This window comes from Vidua macroura, chromosome 21, assembly GCF_024509145.1.
Source record: "Vidua macroura isolate BioBank_ID:100142 chromosome 21, ASM2450914v1, whole genome shotgun sequence".
NCBI lineage: Eukaryota > Metazoa > Chordata > Aves > Passeriformes > Viduidae > Vidua > Vidua macroura.
Genome location: NC_071591.1, coordinates 5,364,189 through 5,379,537, shown reverse-complemented (window position 1 = coordinate 5,379,537; position 15,349 = coordinate 5,364,189). Strand labels below are relative to the sequence as shown.

Here is a 15,349-nt window from a genome sequence, read left to right as displayed (position 1 = left end):
AGGGCACGGGGAGCTGGGGACACGGAGCAGCGGGATCAGGGCCGGCACGGGCACAGGGTGGGCACGGAACGTGAGGGGGCATGTGAGGGGCCAGTGCTGGGGCTGTCAGTCGGTGCCGGGGGTGTCGGTGCCGGGTGTGTCAGTACCGGTGGTGTCGGTGCCGGGTGTGTCGGTTCCAGGGGTGTCGGTTCCAGGGGTGTCGGTTCCAGGGGTGTCGGTGCCGGGGGTGTCGGTTCCAGGGGTGTCGGTTCCAGGGGTGTCGGTACCGGGTGTGTCGGTACCGGGGGTGTCGGTTCCAGGGGTGTCGGTTCCAGGGGTGTCGGTACCGGGGGTGTCGGTACCGGGTGTGTCGGTTCCAGGGGTGTCGGTTCCAGGGGTGTCGGTACCGGGTGTGTCGGTGCCGGGGGTGTCGGTACCGGGTGTGTCGGTTCCAGGGGTGTCGGTACCGGGGGTGTCGGTACCGGGTGTGTCGGTTCCAGGGGTGTCGGTTCCAGGGGTGTCGGTACCGGGTGTGTCGGTACCGGGGGTGTCGGTACCGGGTGTGTCGGTTCCAGGGGTGTCGGTAGCGGGTGTGTCGGTTCCAGGGGTGTCGGTACCGGGGGTGTCGGTGCCGGGTGTGTCGGTACCGGGTGTGTCGGTTCCAGGGGTGTCGGTACCGGGGGTGTCGGTGCCGGGTGTGTCGGTTCCAGGGGTGTCGGTAGCGGGTGTGTCGGTTCCAGGGGTGTCGGTACCGGGGGTGTCGGTGCCGGGTGTGTCGGTACCGGGTGTGTCGGTGCCGGGGGTGTCGGTTCCAGGGGTGTCGGTATCAGGGGTGTCGGTACCGGGGGTGTCGGTAGCGGGGGTGTCGGTGCCGGGGCACAGGCGGGTCCCGCTCCCCCTCAGGACGCACCGAAGTTCCCGCGGCGCAACGGCGGGACAACAGCGCCCCCTGACGACCAGGACGGGACACGGCGGGAGGGGACGGGACGGGACCGGGACAAGAACCGGGACAAGGACAACGGCGGGACAGGAGCGGGAGCCGGGACGGGGACACGCGGGCAGCCCGGCAGGACACCCCCGCGGCTTCTTGTTCTGGCGACCCCGGGTCCCGTCACCCCGGTGCCGGCCGGCCGCGCTCCCGCGGTAGCCTGCCCCTCAAGAACCGCGCGGTACCTGCGGGCTCCCCTGGGGCTGCCCGGTCCGCCCCAGTGCTCCCCCGACTGTCCCAGTCCGTCCCAGTCCATCCCAGTCCGTCCCAGTCCATCCCAGTCCATCCCAGTCCGTCCCAGTCCGTCCCACCGCTGACCACCCCGGCCGCCGGCCCGGAGCGCCCCCTCGCGGGCAGCAGTGGGAGAGCAGGACAGGGCCCGTCCGTGACGTCACTGTGACGTCACCGCCACGCCGCCGCCTGGTTGGTCCCCGCGGCCGCCCGTCCCGTGGGGGCGCAGCGCGCGGCCGCCGCCGGAGGTAACGGGGGGGCCCCGGGGGTCGCGGCCGAGGTCCGAGGGAGCGGCGGGAGCGGCGGCACCGGGCACCGCCCGGCACCGCCCGGCACCGCCCGGCACCCCCGGCACGCCTCCCCACGGGCCGCCGCCGCGGGAGGGGCCGGCGGAGCTGCCCGGGCCGGGTCCGGGGTAGGGCTGCACCCGGCGGGCCGCGGGGTCCACAGCGCCGCGGGCCTGGAGCCGGGGGGGGCTCAGCCCCGATGGGCGGGAGGCGAAAGGGCCGGGTCGGGCCTTGCAGCGGGGACCGCCCCCTCGCAGCGCGTAGGGCTGCTGTGACAGCCCCCGGGCCCGGGATGGGACCCCCGTGGCGGCGCCGCCTCAACCCCCTCGGCCTGCGGAGCCCCCGCCCGCGCAGCCCCGTCCCCTGCGAGCGGCCCCGGGGCTCGGGCTCGGGGCCCCACACCGAGGTGACCCCTCCACGCCGTGTGACCTTCTCCCCACGGCGGCAGCGTCCATGGGGCGAGTCCTGGCCTTCAGCTGCCCGCACTTCCGCGGGCACCGGCCGCGTTTCAGGGGCTCCTGGGGCAGCGGGAGGGTTCGGGTTCAGGTTTGGGTTCGGGTTAAGGGGGGGGCTGGGTGCTCTCTGCCTCTGCTGGTAGCCTGTGACACCCTGAAAAATGAGTCACCAGGGACTCACTAGGCCAAGGAATGGGGTCACTGCCGGGAGGGTGAGCCTGGGTCCCAGCCCGTGAGATCAGACAGGAGCACTGCTCAAACTGGAGCACGGACAGGAGCACTGAAAGAGAACCCTCCATGCACTGGCTACACTCGTGGCTCAGCCTCTGAGCTAAGGGGCAGCAGCAGCTCCTGTCCCCCAGCCTCCCTGGGAGTGTGTCTGTGGGGCTGGGGTGTCTTTTACCTGTGCTTTCCTGGGGCCATGGTCACACTTACAGGACTAGAAGGGTGATTTGGCACTTAAATCCCATCTTCTCTGCTCGTAGATCACAGCGTAGACCGGCTCCTGGCACCACTGAGCCAAACTGGATTTCCACCGGTGACCTGTAAGTTGAGATGCCATGTCCCCCTTTCCTATCCCTAGGCTGTTTGAGGCCACGTGGGGCCACCAAACCTGTCTAAGCTGCCATAGAAAAGGTTTTGTGTCTAATGGGGTATTTGCCAGCAAATTCAAGCCACGAACTCTATATATTTCTTTATTTGTAAAGGTGTTTGAAGTCCTTGAATTTACCCTTTGGCCACCTTAAATCTAGTTTCTAATCCCCAGCGCAGTTAATCAAATCCATAGTGGTTTGAATTATGAGATGCCTGGGGGGGATTTATAGCTTGTATTGCTGATTATACCTTGACATTATTATATTGCAAATATCTAACTTATGGTCATGGCTGGGATTTACAATCCTCAGGTAGGTGCTCAGGATAACTTCTAGCAACTCGAGATGTAATTGGAGGTGACTGATGGGGTTGTCGCCACACATAAACGTGGAATTTGTAAAATGTTAAGACAGGGAAATGAGAGGGAGAATAGGTGAAAAGGGTGGGTCAGCCTTAAAATATAATTGTATAATTGCGTGTATTGCTGAGCAAGGCTCTGCCTGCCTGTTCCGGCTGAGGCATCTGCCCAGGGAGTGGTTTTGGACTTGTTGGTCTTCAGAAAATAACAGGATTTACATCTTTGTTCCTTCTTGCTCTCAGCTGAAGGTTTTTGTAGTTTGCAGTATCCCTGGAGAGGGGGAAGGGGTGATAAACAGGTGTGGGGGTGGCAGAGCTGACTCATTCCTCGCTGGTTTGGGCTTCTCCCATCCCAGGGGAGCAGTGAGTCCCGTGCGGGCGCGTGCCCTTGGCCAGCATGACCAGCGAGGTGGTGGAGAACGAGTTTGAGTTTTACTCCAAGGCAGAGAAGTACTGGAAGGATGTGCCCGCCACGGTGGATGGCATGCTGGGGGGCTACGGCCACATCTCCAGCATCGACATCAACAGCTCCAGGAAGTTCCTGCAGAGGTTTCTGCGGGTAGGTGGCACAGTTTGTCGTGCTCCTAAAACCCCACCCTTCTCCTAGCGTGGAGCTGGGCTCTTCCCTCTGAATTGCTCCATGGGATCCTCTGTGTGGTTGTCCCGTTTGTCCTCTGTGGGTGCCTCGCAGTGGGATTCACCCCTCACGGTGGTTGTTGCAGGATGGCCCCAACAGGACGGGGACAACCCGTGCTCTGGACTGCGGGGCTGGCATTGGCCGGATCACCAAGCGGCTGCTGCTGCCCCTCTTCAAGACAGTGGACATGGTGGATGTGACAGAGGACTTCCTCACCAAGGCCAAGAGCTACCTGGGCGAGGAGGGCAGGCGAGTGCGCAACTACTTCTGCTGCGGCCTCCAGGACTTCAGCCCTGAGCCAAACTCCTATGATGTCATCTGGATCCAGTGGGTCATCGGTGAGGGTCACTGCTTGTGGGGTCTTTCCAGCCTGTCCCATTCCCTTGAGGGCCAAGTACCCTGTGCACTGGGGAGAGCAGCTTGAGGTCTGCCTGAAGGATGAGCATCACAGCATGGGTGGGGGCCTAGGGTGCACAGCTGTCCCTGGAGGGGCCCTGTACTTTTTCCCCCCAAGCCCTCAGAGGCCAGAGCAGAGGTGTGGGTTGGCTGGAGTTAAGTAGTGAGACACAAGTTGGACACCCCCAAGCTAAAGCTCTCCCTGCAGATGTCTCAAGTATTTGGCCACTTGGATCCGGAGGGATCCCAAATGCAGCTTCTGTGTTTCCTCCCCTTGGTCACCCTCTGCCCTCTAACCCCTGCTCTGCCCCTCCAGGACATCTCACTGACAACCACCTCTCCGACTTCCTGAAGCGCTGCCGTGCCGGCCTGCGGCCCAACGGCATCGTGGTCATCAAGGACAACATGGCTCAGGAGGGTGTGATCATGGACGATGTGGACAGCAGCGTCTGCCGGGACCTGGACGTGGTCCATAAGATCATCCGCAGAGCTGGGCTGCACCTCCTGGCAGAGGAGCGCCAGGAGAACTTCCCTGATGAGATCTACCACGTCTACACCTTTGCCATGAGATGAGGGCAGCGGGAGAAGGTCTCTCCCGTGTCGTGACTCCCCTTCCAGGGGCTGGTGACAAGGACGGGACTTTGTCTTCCAAGTTGCTGCTGTTTGTGAAAAGAGGTGTTTGCCAAATACATTTTCCTGCTGTTGCACTTCTGCACGTGAGGTTTGTCGGATGCATGTTGGCTCCGTGTCTCCCTCAGGGGCTCTGGACAGGAGCAAGAGGGTCTCCCATGCACGGGGTGATCCATGGGCTGGAGCAGGTTGCTGGCTGCAGTGCACAGGGCTCCTGCTCATGAACAGGAGCTTGGGGCACCTTTGGCATGGACTGGGCTCCACTCCTTGCTTGAGTGTTTGACCCCTTCCTGCTGCTCAGCAATGAGCTGGGTAAGGCGAAGGGGAGAAAACCTCAGCTGTTTCCCTGTGGTGGTGTGGGGAGGCAACACCAGGTTCTGGGGCTTTGAGGGGGCCTCACCTTTAAACCCTTGAGCAGGTCTCCTACATGGGCAGCGAAAAGGGAGGTGTGTGTGACCCTAAGTCCCCACATCCTCCTGCAGGGATGGGGGTATCCCAGACAAAGCCTTGCAACCCCAGCAGTGCACTGGTGTGGTCTGAGCTGCTCCCAGACCCATCCAGGCTGTCACCTCCAGCTCCGTCGCTGTGACACTGTGCTCCCCCAGCACCCCACACCATCGCCTGGCTTTGAACACTCCCATCCCCTCTTTGGCCATATTCCCTTCATTTACCCAAGTCTGGCCACTGACCCAAGGTGGCCAGCACTGGCACAGCAGCATGCCAGGGGTGAGCCCAGGTGCAGAGTTGGCTGCAGCTCGACCCTCGAGCCATCCCCCCATTCCTGTCCTTCACCCCACCTTTCCTAAGGAAAAACAAACCCCTGTTGTTATTATAGAAGGCCTTGTTTAATTGTTCAGTTCCCATTCCAGACACCAGGGCAGAATTTGATCACATTACTGGATTTTTTTTTAAGCACCAGTTCATCAGGACACACAGTTCCAGTTTCAAATGCCAGTGAATCCCAGATCCACCTGATACAAACTATCTTTAACCAGAAAAGATTTTCCCTCTTCATCTTCTGCATCTGTCCCCCATGAAAAACAGTACAAACCAACAAAACTGTGTGGGGCTCAGCTCTGTGGCCAGCCTTTGGCATGTCACGAGGAAGCAGGTGCCTAGAAAGGGGAGCCAGGCAGCTGTGGCAAGGCTGGAACATGAGCCCTCCAGGTGCAGCAATTCTTTCTGGGAAGGAGGCACTGGAGAATAAGATCCTGGGAGTGGTCACCAAGGGAAAGAGCCAAGGAATGGGGAGGCACAAGGCACTCAGCTGCTGGTTGCCCATTCCTCATCCTTGCACAGTGATGTTAGGAAACATCATGTGTGTTTTGGAGCCCAGTAACTCTCAGATGTCCTTGGTGGATGTTCCTCTGTGCCAGGATGGGGTGCAGAAACTCAGAGAGCATGGAGCACTCGGGCACCATTGCCAGCCCCGCTTCCCTTCGCTCCCATCCCCGGTGTCAGAAGTCCACACTGAGCAAGGAAGGCATCCACACAAACAGGATGATGCCAGACCTACTTCCACCACCAGGACCAGAGGCAGGAAAGCCAGAACACCTCTTCCTTCTCCCAGCACCCCGAGGCGTCTCTCAACTCCACTGGACACCTAAGGCACTGCATCACCCACCCATGGCAGGGCTGGGAGAGAGGGGACAGGCTGCCTGTCCAGTCACAGCCTCCAACCCACTGATCCTGACCCCAGGCCTTTGCTTATCTCCCTCCAAACCAGCCCCAGTATCCAGCTCCCCCACGCCCAGGAGCTCTGCCTGCCTCCCCATGACGTGCCCCAGAGCAACAAGACCTTCACAAACACAAGTGTGACATTGTGCCCAAGAAAACACCCCCAGAAAGCCACAGAGAGGGACTCCATGGGCAGCACCTCTTGCTGCAGAGAAAACTGTCTCAGAGCAGAGATGGCTGTAGGCACAGCAGGACTGTGGAGGGAGCAGACAGAGAGGCACTGTCAGGCTCACAGGTCCTCGTGCCCAGCAGCAGTGTGGTCGATGAGGAGGTACCACTTCAGCCGGTCTGGGAGAGGCAGAGCCTTGATTTTGTCATCCACTGGCCACGGTTTCAGGCGCTGCCGGATGAACACCCTGCACAGGTGTTTCAGTGCCTGTGGCGAGCGCTCCAGCTGCTTCAGAGAGCAGAACAGAGTCTGGACCTTCTCCCCATGGACCCTACAGCTGCTGGTGTTGACCTCAAAATTGCTGGGCAGCTGGATGGCTTGTGAACTGGCCATCATGAGCTCCAGCAGAGTCTGACCCTTCTGGATGAGGTCTGAGGAATAGGTTTCATCGTCGAAGCGACTGAGGTGCCAGCAGAGGTGCTCAAAGGCGATGTGAAAGCCGGACCAGCACGAGGGACCATGGAGGGAGCAGTTGTAGGCAGCGCCTGACTCCAGCAAGAACCGCAGCAGCGGGAAGTAGTCTTTGAAGCTTTTTAAGCAGAAGTGTGTGAGGGACTCCGAGGCTGGGCACTCGCTGGGGTTGGCACCGTGGGCCAGCAGCAGCTGCGTGACACGGAAGCAGAAGCGCTCGATGTCCTCGGCCTCCTCCTCGGTGTAGCTGAACGCCATCTCTCCCAGCAGGTAGATGACATAGGTGAAGACAGTGTCACCATCTTTGGTGGCAGCCCTGACATCTGCGCCTGCAGGAAGGGACAGAGAACATAACTGACACTGCAGAGCGTGAGGCCAGGCCAGCACCAACTCCAGCACCCCTGGGCTTTACTCTGACTCCATAAAGGAGTCAGGAGGGCAGTGCCTGGTGCTACACAAAGAATCAGCCAGCCCAGAAAGGGGAAAAGGTTTTCTTTACCTCCTTCCAGCAGGAGACGGATGCTGTCGGTGTTGTGGATCTGGCCACTGTCACTGCTGGCCAGGGCATGCAGCAGTGCTGTCTTCCCTGCAATGGAGCAATCAGTCAGTCACAGGACGACAGGGTGACACCCCAAAAGACAGGAAGGAAAACAATCTGCCCCACCCATCAGACAGCCAAACGCAGGGAGTGACAACCCTTCTTCTGGCACAGGCTTCCACTGTCCCCGTGATGGTGCCCAGCTCTGGGCACAGTCACAGGCCACACATGCAGGGGTTGGTGGTGGGTCTATGTGCCACGGAAAAGAGAGTTCTAGAGCAAGTGGACACCTCAGGACAACAGAGGCACAGCCCCACCCGACCTCCCCTAGACCGCACTGCCCTTTTCACACAGCCAGCACACCAGGAGAAAATACTGAGTGCAGGGAGGTTCTGCCAGCTTCCTCCCAGCTCCCAAACCCGACTGTAAGCAGGGAGCAGGTGCAGCAGCAAATGGCCCCAGCCCTGTGTCCTGTCCCAGCCCACCCTCAGCTGGGGGAGCCGGGCGGGGCGCACGGACCGTTCTTGTCAGCGGCGTTGACGTCGGCCCCCAGCTGCAGCAGCCGCCGCAGGCACGGCAACCGCTCGGGCTCCTCGCTGGCCAGGTCCAGGGGACTGCTCTCATGGATCTGCAGAACAGTTAAAAACAGTTAAAACACACTGGTAGATGTTGAAGACTGTGAGTGTCAGCAGGGAGTTGCTGTTGGGGTTTTCTCTTGGCCACAGTAAGTTTATCTCTCCAGCCTCCTCCCACACATTGCTCCAAGGCAGGGGCTCAGCCAAAGGCAACCCGACCTTCTGCCACAGCACCACGGACAGCGGGCACAGGGATGTGCCAAGGGGAAGCAGCGCAGGGTGAGGCCCAGGAGGAGGGAAGCAGGAGGGCTGTCCCCACAGAGCAGAGCAGCTCAGGCTTGGGGGGCTCAGCCTGGCCGTGCCCAGGCAGCCAGGCCGTACCCGGTCCCTGCGGTTGATGTCGGCGCCGTGGCGCACCAGGAGCTCCACCACGTCCGGCTGGTTGCGCAGCACCGCCATGTGCAGCGGGGTGTAGTAGGTGACTGGGTCTGAGGATAAAAACAGTCAGAGAGAACAAAGGGCTTCCCCAGAATGGCCCCAGCGCCTGCCAAGAGTGGGGAGGGCCCTGGGAGCACAGTGATGCCTGTGAAAACAGGGCTGTCACAGGCACCCCAGCTCCTGCTGCTCCAATGGCTCCATCCCACCAAAAGCCCCCAAGCCCCTGGTGTCCCTCAGCCCATCCTTGTGGCTGGGTATCCACAAGGCACATCCACATCACTCCAGCAAGGAGCAGGAGTGTCTGAGCTGGTAGCACCCCCTCTTTCTGCCCCAGCTATCCCCACCTCCCAGGGCAGCTTCTCATCTGCTGGTTCCTCCTGGCCCAGCCCCCTTCCCACCAGCCTCACCTTCAAAGCTGAGGTCAGCACCAAATTCCAGGAGGATTTCTGCAGCTGGGACGAGCCCCAGCTCAGTGACCTTCAGCAGGGCATAGCTCACACCTTCCTGATAAAATGGGGAGTGGTTCTCCCTCTCCAGGACTCTTCTCACAGCTGAGAGCTGGCTCCTGTCACTGTCCAGGCAGGCAGGGCTTGAGACACACAAAAACCCAGCGGTTACTCAGAGAACATAGCTCAGGTGTGCAAGGGTCAAAGTGGCACCAGGGAAAAAGGAAAATCCCTGGTCTTCCCTCTGGTCCTGTACCCAGTGGGTCTCTGACCCGCTGGTTGTGGGGTTACACAGCAGCCTCAGGGCCTGAGCTGAGCCCTACTTTGGGCTTTGTTGCAGGGGTCAGGCAGAAAGAGCTGTTCCTGGGGAGCCCCCACAGCTCCTGTGTTTGCCTTGCTCCACCTCCCCGTTCCCAAAGAACAGCAGCAAAAGGAGGGTCTGTGGGATGAGCTGCTCCCCAGGACTGGGGGCTGTCCAGGCCAATGTTGTCCGACCTCGGCCACCTCCCTGAGCTGCAACCATCCCCCAGAAACACCCAGGGGTGTTCAGCCCCCTGCTCTTACCTCTCCAGGGAGCTCTGCCCTTCCGTGTCAGGTGTGGCCAGCAGCCCCAGGAGCTCATCCACCAGGGGCTGGTACTCCAGCACGATCCTGCGGAAGCCGTGCAGGAAGGGCATCGTGCTCTGCCCGTGCACCCCTGCCCGGGGGCCTCCAGCACGGCACCGCTGTCCTCCCGCACCCCGGCCCCCTCTCCGAGGGGCTTCTCCCTCCTTTCAAAACAAACGAGGCTTTCAGCAGGTTTGAACACAGAAGAAAACACAGCCTCCCCCCTCCTTATATAAAGGCAGCGCAGCGCAGGGATCTCCTCCCACACACCGATCTGGTGTCTCCACGTTATCTCCTGCACGCAGCGCTGCGCTCCGCAGTTATCTGGGCACGGAAACGCGCCAGGCGGGGCCAGGCTGGGCACAAAGCCCCCGTGCCAGCAGCCCCCGCAGGCTGGGGGTGCTCCGAGGAACCCGGGGGTCTGTAACCAGCAAAGCCCTGCCTGGTTTTTATGGGAGACGGGGATGGGGCCACCCCGGGGACCACCGACCCCACAGGACCCCACAGTCCTGCTCCTGGGATGCAAGGCCGGGAAGCCCCCAAATCTCCCCGCAGCCCACGGCGAGGAAAGGCCAAGGAGCCCCCAGACCCCAGCGGGAGGAATAACGAGACCCTGCCTAAAATCGCTGCACAAAAGATCTCTAAAACACACATCTTCATTTCCTTATCGCTCTTTACTGAAGTTAAACAGTCCCATTAAAATAAGCTAATAAAAGACAAAACTAATTTGTTTTTCTGTTCGTTTTACAGTACTTTAAAGTCGGAATATTTTTGTTATTATCAGCACGTACGTGTAAATAAATAAATAAATAAATAAGGGTATGCACCACTCCTGACAGGTTGAGTGGGCTGCACACATATATTTTTAGATGCATTAAACACACTCATCACACCTTTCTCTGAGGAGGCAGATCAGGCTATAGCGGGGAAAAAAAAAAAAACCCAAACCCGTCTATAAACCTCGGTTCTTTTTCACAAATAAACACTCACGAATTCCAACGCAACCGCCGCCGGCGGCCCCGAGCTCCGCGAGCAGCACGGGGAGGGAAGGGAGGCCCCGGCACCGCCCTCCCCTCACGGCTCCCCGCGGCCCTGCCGCCCCTCACCTGCCTGGGCACCGCGACCGGAACCGGAACCGGAACCGGAACCGGAACCGGAGCCCGCCGGGGGCGGGGCCTCAACGGAGGGCGTGGTCTCAGCATGATGGTGTGGTCATTTGGGGGCGTGGTCTCGCAGAAAGGCGCGGCCTCTTAGAGCGGCATTCCCGTGTGGGCGTGGCCTAGATTGGGCGTGGCCCCAACGGGGCGTGGCCGTGGCGGGCGCGGCCAGCAGGGGGCAGCACGCGGCCGCGCGCGGGAGGGGGGAACGCCCCCGGCAACCCCCGGGGTCCCCCCCTCTGTCCCCCCCCGGGGGAGTGCCCTCTCTCACGGGTGTCACGCCCCGAGTATCCCCTGCCTCGGTGTCCTCCCCCCTCCCTGGTATCCCCCCCGCCATGTGTCCCCCAGCCCGGGTGTCCCCCCTCCCGGGTGTCCCCGTTTCCCCCGGCTGTCCCCCCTCCCTCTGGGGGACCCACCCAGGCCGGGCTGGCTTTGCCGGGAGGTGGCACCCAGTGGCTGCCGCCTCCGCGGGGCTCGGGGTGACTCTGGTGCCGCTGCCCGCAGCGCCTGGACCCTCCCCTGCTGAAAGAGCTACCAGGGGGAACATTAGCCCAGGATTTATTGGTACTATTATCATAATCATCATTATTTTTATTATTATTCTGGCGGAATCCGCCAGCGCGGGGAGCTCTGGAGAGCGGCAATAACTGAAGCCGCCTTGGGTTTCCTATTTACGTATTTATTTTATTCCGGTGGAGCGCTTCCAGATTCCAGCAGGCAGCCGTGGCCCCGGGGCAGAGGGGGCGAGGAGGCCGCGCCGGCTGGGCATTTTTCTGACATGCTGTCACGGTGCCCCCTGTTTCCCACCCTTCCCTTCCCCACACAAAGTGGGGTGCCAGGCTGGGGGACCCCAGTGCTTGCAGCCCCTGGACCCTGAGCCCACCTTCAGGGCAGGGCAGGGCCCTTCGCAGGGTGGCCCCGGTGCCACCAGGACTTGGTGCTGTGCAGTGGCACCTCGATGGGCAGCTGCCCTGCACCCCCCTCCCACAGCCCAGCAGCCCCCCTGGGTGGGGTTCGGGGGGTGTTTGCCGGAGTAGGGTGGGAATAACCCCATCCAACCCTGGGCAGGGAGCAGAGGGGGAAAGCAGCAAGGAAAAGTGAGGAACGGTGGGGATTTGTCCCTCTGCACAGGGGGTTCAGTTGGCTTCAAACCAGAGCAGCCCGGCTGGGGGGACCCCACTTCGGGTGGGCTGGGCAGCTGAGACCCTGATTCCAGTCCCAGGTAAAGCCCGACCCTGGGCCCTCTGCATTCCCAGTAAAGCCCAAACCCTCCATAGTCCAAGAAAACCCTGGACCCTCCACAATTCCAGTGGCAGCCCCAGACACAAACGCCATCCCTGTCTGTGTGGCACTGGTGGGGACGGGGCAGGGTGCAGCCCTCCGCAGACACCATTTTGGGGGGAAATCGCTGCTCCTTTCCTGCTCTTGGCTGGGAAAGGAGGGCTGCCAAGGCAGGGTCACCCCAGTGCCACCTCTGCCCCCAGCCATGCTGTCCCTGAGGATGAGAGGGGGCACCGGGCTGCAGAACACTTAAAAACAGTTAACTGAGGCTCTGCCCCCACCCTGGTAACCCCCAGCTTGAAAGGAGGCTTTGGGGACGCAGTGTGGGACCAAACCTGGCTCCAAACCAGCCCTGGGAGGTGACAAACCAGGAGAGGCACGGGCTGAGCCCTTCCCTTGCCACCAGCACAGTGAGTCCACGCACGTGGGAGTCCTCCCCTGCCACGACCGCACCACAAGACACAGAGCCCAGGGAGACGATTCCCAGCCCCACATTTCCTGGGAGCAGAGGTTCTGCGAGCAGGGCCATTGCTGGCCCCGAGCTTGGACAGGGAGTTTGAGTGCCTGGCTGGGATAACAGCACCAGGCTCTGCCCCTTCCTCCCCATGGCCTTGGCGGGGCGGGCTCGGAAGAATGCGAGTTGGCCATCCATCAGGGAGACACAGCAACAGCCAGCCGAAGAAAGAGGGGCATTTTAGGAGGAAAGCCAGGGAAATTTGATCATTAAGAAATCCTCCTGGCTGTCTGGGGGAATTTAATTAAATTGCTGGAAAGGGCTGTAAGCACATCTGGATCCAATATGTGCCGCTTTGATTTTTTTCTTTCTTTCTTTCTCTTTTTTTTTCCTTTTTTTTTTTTTTTTTTTTTTTTTTAGTTCACTCTTTTCCCATCTCGCTGTTGAAGGAGGGGGGGGAATAAAAGGGAAATAGCAGAGCCACGGAGTATTGGTTCATCTGGGACTGACTGGGATTCCTGGCAGGGAAAGAAAGAGAGGGAGAGAAAGAAAGAGCAAAAGAGAGGCAGAAAGAGAGGGAATGAGAAAGCTGGGAGAAAAATCTTCACCAAGGGGCTGGCTGGAGTGTTTTATAAATGCCACCAACCACAGAGACAGGGAGCTAGGAGGCAATGGGGGAGTTGTGAGGGCTGCAGAGGAGAGGAGGAGGAGAGGAGGAGGAGATGAGCCAGCACAGGGCATGCTGTACTTTTGGGGTCTGGCAGGGATGGAGGGAGAAAGAGGAGCTGCTCAGTAAATCCACTAATACAGTTCCTGCTGGGAAGGGCAGGGCTGGGCACGGGGGACTCCTCCATCAGTTACCCCTGGCTGTCACCCCTGTGGGTGGCACTGCCCGGGCCCCTGCGCGATGCCCCAGGGGCGGAGGGGGTGCTCTGATCCCCAGCCTGGGCAGCACACGGGGCTGGGCACCCACCCACCCCAAGAGCCGGTTTCTGGTCCTGGCCAGGCACTGCCAAGCCCCCAGCGTCCCCCACACTCTCCTCTTTCCCACCTCCTTACCCCAAGCATCCTCCAGTGCAGAGAGATGCAGCTCCACAGTCAGAAAATCCTTCGGCTGTGGATGAGCCAGCCCAGCTCTCTGCACCAGAACATCCACAGGGCAAGATTTTGGGAATGTTAGGAGGGAACACCTGGGTACCACGAGGAGCAGCACTGTCCCAGGCAGTGCTCCAAGGAGGCTGCACTGCCCCAGCCTGTGCTTTTGGGGCGAGGAGGGGCTGGGGCTGCAGAGCACATCCAGATCTGTGCCATGCTGAGCACCATGGAAGCACAAGGTGTTAGCACAGCGTGAGAGAAACCCCTAGGAAAACACAAAGTGAGATCACCAAAAATTATAATGTTTTAAATCTTTTTCTTTTGAGAGGAGGATGAAGGACTGGCAAACAGAAACACGTCCATGCCAAGGGCTGCAAACCTGGCAGGCTCTGGCCAGACAGACCCTCACCCTGAGGAGCCCAGCACAGCCCTGCCAGCTCAGTGCCTCTGGTTCATCAGCCCAGCAGTTCTGGCCCAGCAAAGCTGGACTCAGCTGGACCCAGCTCAGCAAAACCCAGGTGCTGGTGTCAGGTAAAGCAAACCTGCTCAGCTCTGTCTCTGCACCACCCATGTTTTGCCCAAAGCCAAGTGTCACCTTGCCCAGCTTCGAAGTCCATTTTAAACCACAATTTTAACCAAAAAAATAAATGGGAAGAGCTTGCACAAGTGAGTTAAGAAACACCAGGACTGTGTGTTTCAAACAACCAGGTCTTGCTTGGGATGCCTCGTGTGGCTGGTGGCGTTAAAAAAAACGATGCTGAGGAAAAAAAAGGGCAAATCCTACAGCTAAAAAGGAAATTGCATTAATACAGATTGTTTTATTTAAAAAAAGCAAACCCTGACCTCTACTTCAAAAAAGTCATTAGACATTCTCCTTCTGAAAGGCCGACAGGGGATATTACTGAAAGGCCAGTTAATTTCTCAATGACTTACTGTTCTTGCTCTGCTCATGGAAATGTGTAAAGAGTTGGAGGGTAATTTAAGGCACCCTGCAGAAAGGTGTGTAAATCTTTGCATGTCTAAAGAAACTTTACCAGACCGCTAAGACTGGGAAAAAAAGAAAATGCTTGCCCTCCTTTTTTTCCCCCTTTTTTTTTTTTTTTTTTTTTTTAAACTTTCCTTTGGAACTCTGATCCCCTTTGATCATAAAAAAGGTCATATTTCAACCAAAAAAATATCAGCAATCACAGGGCCCGAGGAAGTGCGAACCCAAGGGGGTTTCACCGACGATTATTCCCCCCATTTAATTATTTAATGCCACGGACTGAGGGAAAGCTGTCTCCCCTGGAAAAGCCAGACAGTTCAAGAATAAGGTCTGGCCCTAAACAAGGAGGAGGAAGAGGGTTATAAACGGGGATGGGGCTGCTCCATCCCCCGCTCCTGCCCTCGCCCCTCCATGGGCCAAGACCAGCCACCCCCAAAATAATCACAGCAGGACGTTTCCAGCTCTGGAGACAAGAGGGGGGTGCTGGGGCATCCCAAAGATGGGGGTCCCCACTGCCAACCGGTGCCCACTGCTGAAGGGTCACTGTCAAGGCTGATCCTAGGGCAGTTTCTCCTGCACACGGGGTCATCTCCATCCTGGATGGGGTCTGTCCCATGGTGGAAAAAAAGCAGGATGGAGCGAGGGAAGGGTGGCACGAGGCTGTGCTGGGTCCCCCATAGCCTGGTGCTCCCCGGGGTGATGCAGCCATCCCCTCCCTGTGAGCACGGAGCAGCCAGGAGGGCTGGTGGCAATTTGTTTGTGTTCTAAAACACACGCGGAGCACAGAAGTGCGGTGCACAGCACTGCCCTGCACGGGGGGACAGGGGACATGTCCAGCTGGGCGCTGGGCAGGGCCAAAACTCCCATCTTTGGGAGCATCCCGCGGGGAAGCAGGAGCAGAGG

The 15,349-nt window shown here is 59.6% G+C and overlaps 2 protein-coding genes across 5 annotated transcripts; one reads left to right on the top strand and one right to left on the bottom strand.

Annotated features, from left to right (window-relative positions):
• The first annotated feature begins 1,370 nt into the window (after positions 1–1,370).
• On the top strand, positions 1,371–4,631 carry NTMT1 (N-terminal Xaa-Pro-Lys N-methyltransferase 1). 2 transcript variants are annotated; one of them, XM_053996465.1, is made up of 5 exons: positions 1,371–1,446; positions 2,426–2,485; positions 3,248–3,450; positions 3,614–3,866; positions 4,241–4,631. In XM_053996465.1, the coding sequence occupies exons 3-5, from the start codon at positions 3,289–3,291 to the stop codon at positions 4,495–4,497; spliced, it is 672 nt and encodes a 223-aa protein (XP_053852440.1). In that variant the 5' UTR covers positions 1,371–1,446; positions 2,426–2,485; positions 3,248–3,288; the 3' UTR covers positions 4,498–4,631. The 2 variants fall into 2 exon arrangements, with proteins under 2 accessions (XP_053852440.1, XP_053852441.1); XM_053996466.1 differs by lacking the exon at positions 1,371–1,446 and adding an exon at positions 1,556–1,613.
• A 1,011-nt stretch (positions 4,632–5,642) lies between these two features.
• On the bottom strand, positions 5,643–10,628 carry ASB6 (ankyrin repeat and SOCS box containing 6). 3 transcript variants are annotated; one of them, XM_053996462.1, is made up of 7 exons: positions 10,581–10,628; positions 9,433–9,638; positions 8,830–9,011; positions 8,366–8,472; positions 7,929–8,037; positions 7,371–7,457; positions 5,643–7,200 (listed from the first exon to the last, which is right to left on the bottom strand). In XM_053996462.1, the coding sequence occupies exons 2-7, from the start codon at positions 9,543–9,545 to the stop codon at positions 6,521–6,523; spliced, it is 1,278 nt and encodes a 425-aa protein (XP_053852437.1). In that variant the 5' UTR covers positions 9,546–9,638; positions 10,581–10,628; the 3' UTR covers positions 5,643–6,520. The 3 variants fall into 3 exon arrangements, with proteins under 3 accessions (XP_053852437.1, XP_053852436.1, XP_053852438.1); XM_053996461.1 differs by lacking the exon at positions 10,581–10,628 and adding an exon at positions 10,368–10,551; XM_053996463.1 differs by lacking the exon at positions 10,581–10,628 and adding an exon at positions 10,465–10,551.
• Between the last annotated feature and the right edge of the window lie 4,721 nt (positions 10,629–15,349).

Coding starts and splice junctions, on each gene's coding strand:
- ASB6 (XM_053996462.1), bottom strand. CDS start 9,545: ATGCCCTTCCTGCACGGCTTCCGCAGGATCGTGCTGGAGTACCAGCCC. Junction 8,473..8,829: donor TGCTGACCTCAGCTTTGAAG/GTGAGGCTGGTG, acceptor TTTTATCCTCAG/ACCCAGTCACCTACTACACC. Junction 7,458..7,928: donor CAACGCCGCTGACAAGAACG/GTCCGTGCGCCC, acceptor GCTCCATTGCAG/GGAAGACAGCACTGCTGCAT.
- NTMT1 (XM_053996465.1), top strand. CDS start 3,289: ATGACCAGCGAGGTGGTGGAGAACGAGTTTGAGTTTTACTCCAAGGCA. Junction 3,451..3,613: donor TCCTGCAGAGGTTTCTGCGG/GTAGGTGGCACA, acceptor TGGTTGTTGCAG/GATGGCCCCAACAGGACGGG. Junction 3,867..4,240: donor CTGGATCCAGTGGGTCATCG/GTGAGGGTCACT, acceptor CTGCCCCTCCAG/GACATCTCACTGACAACCAC.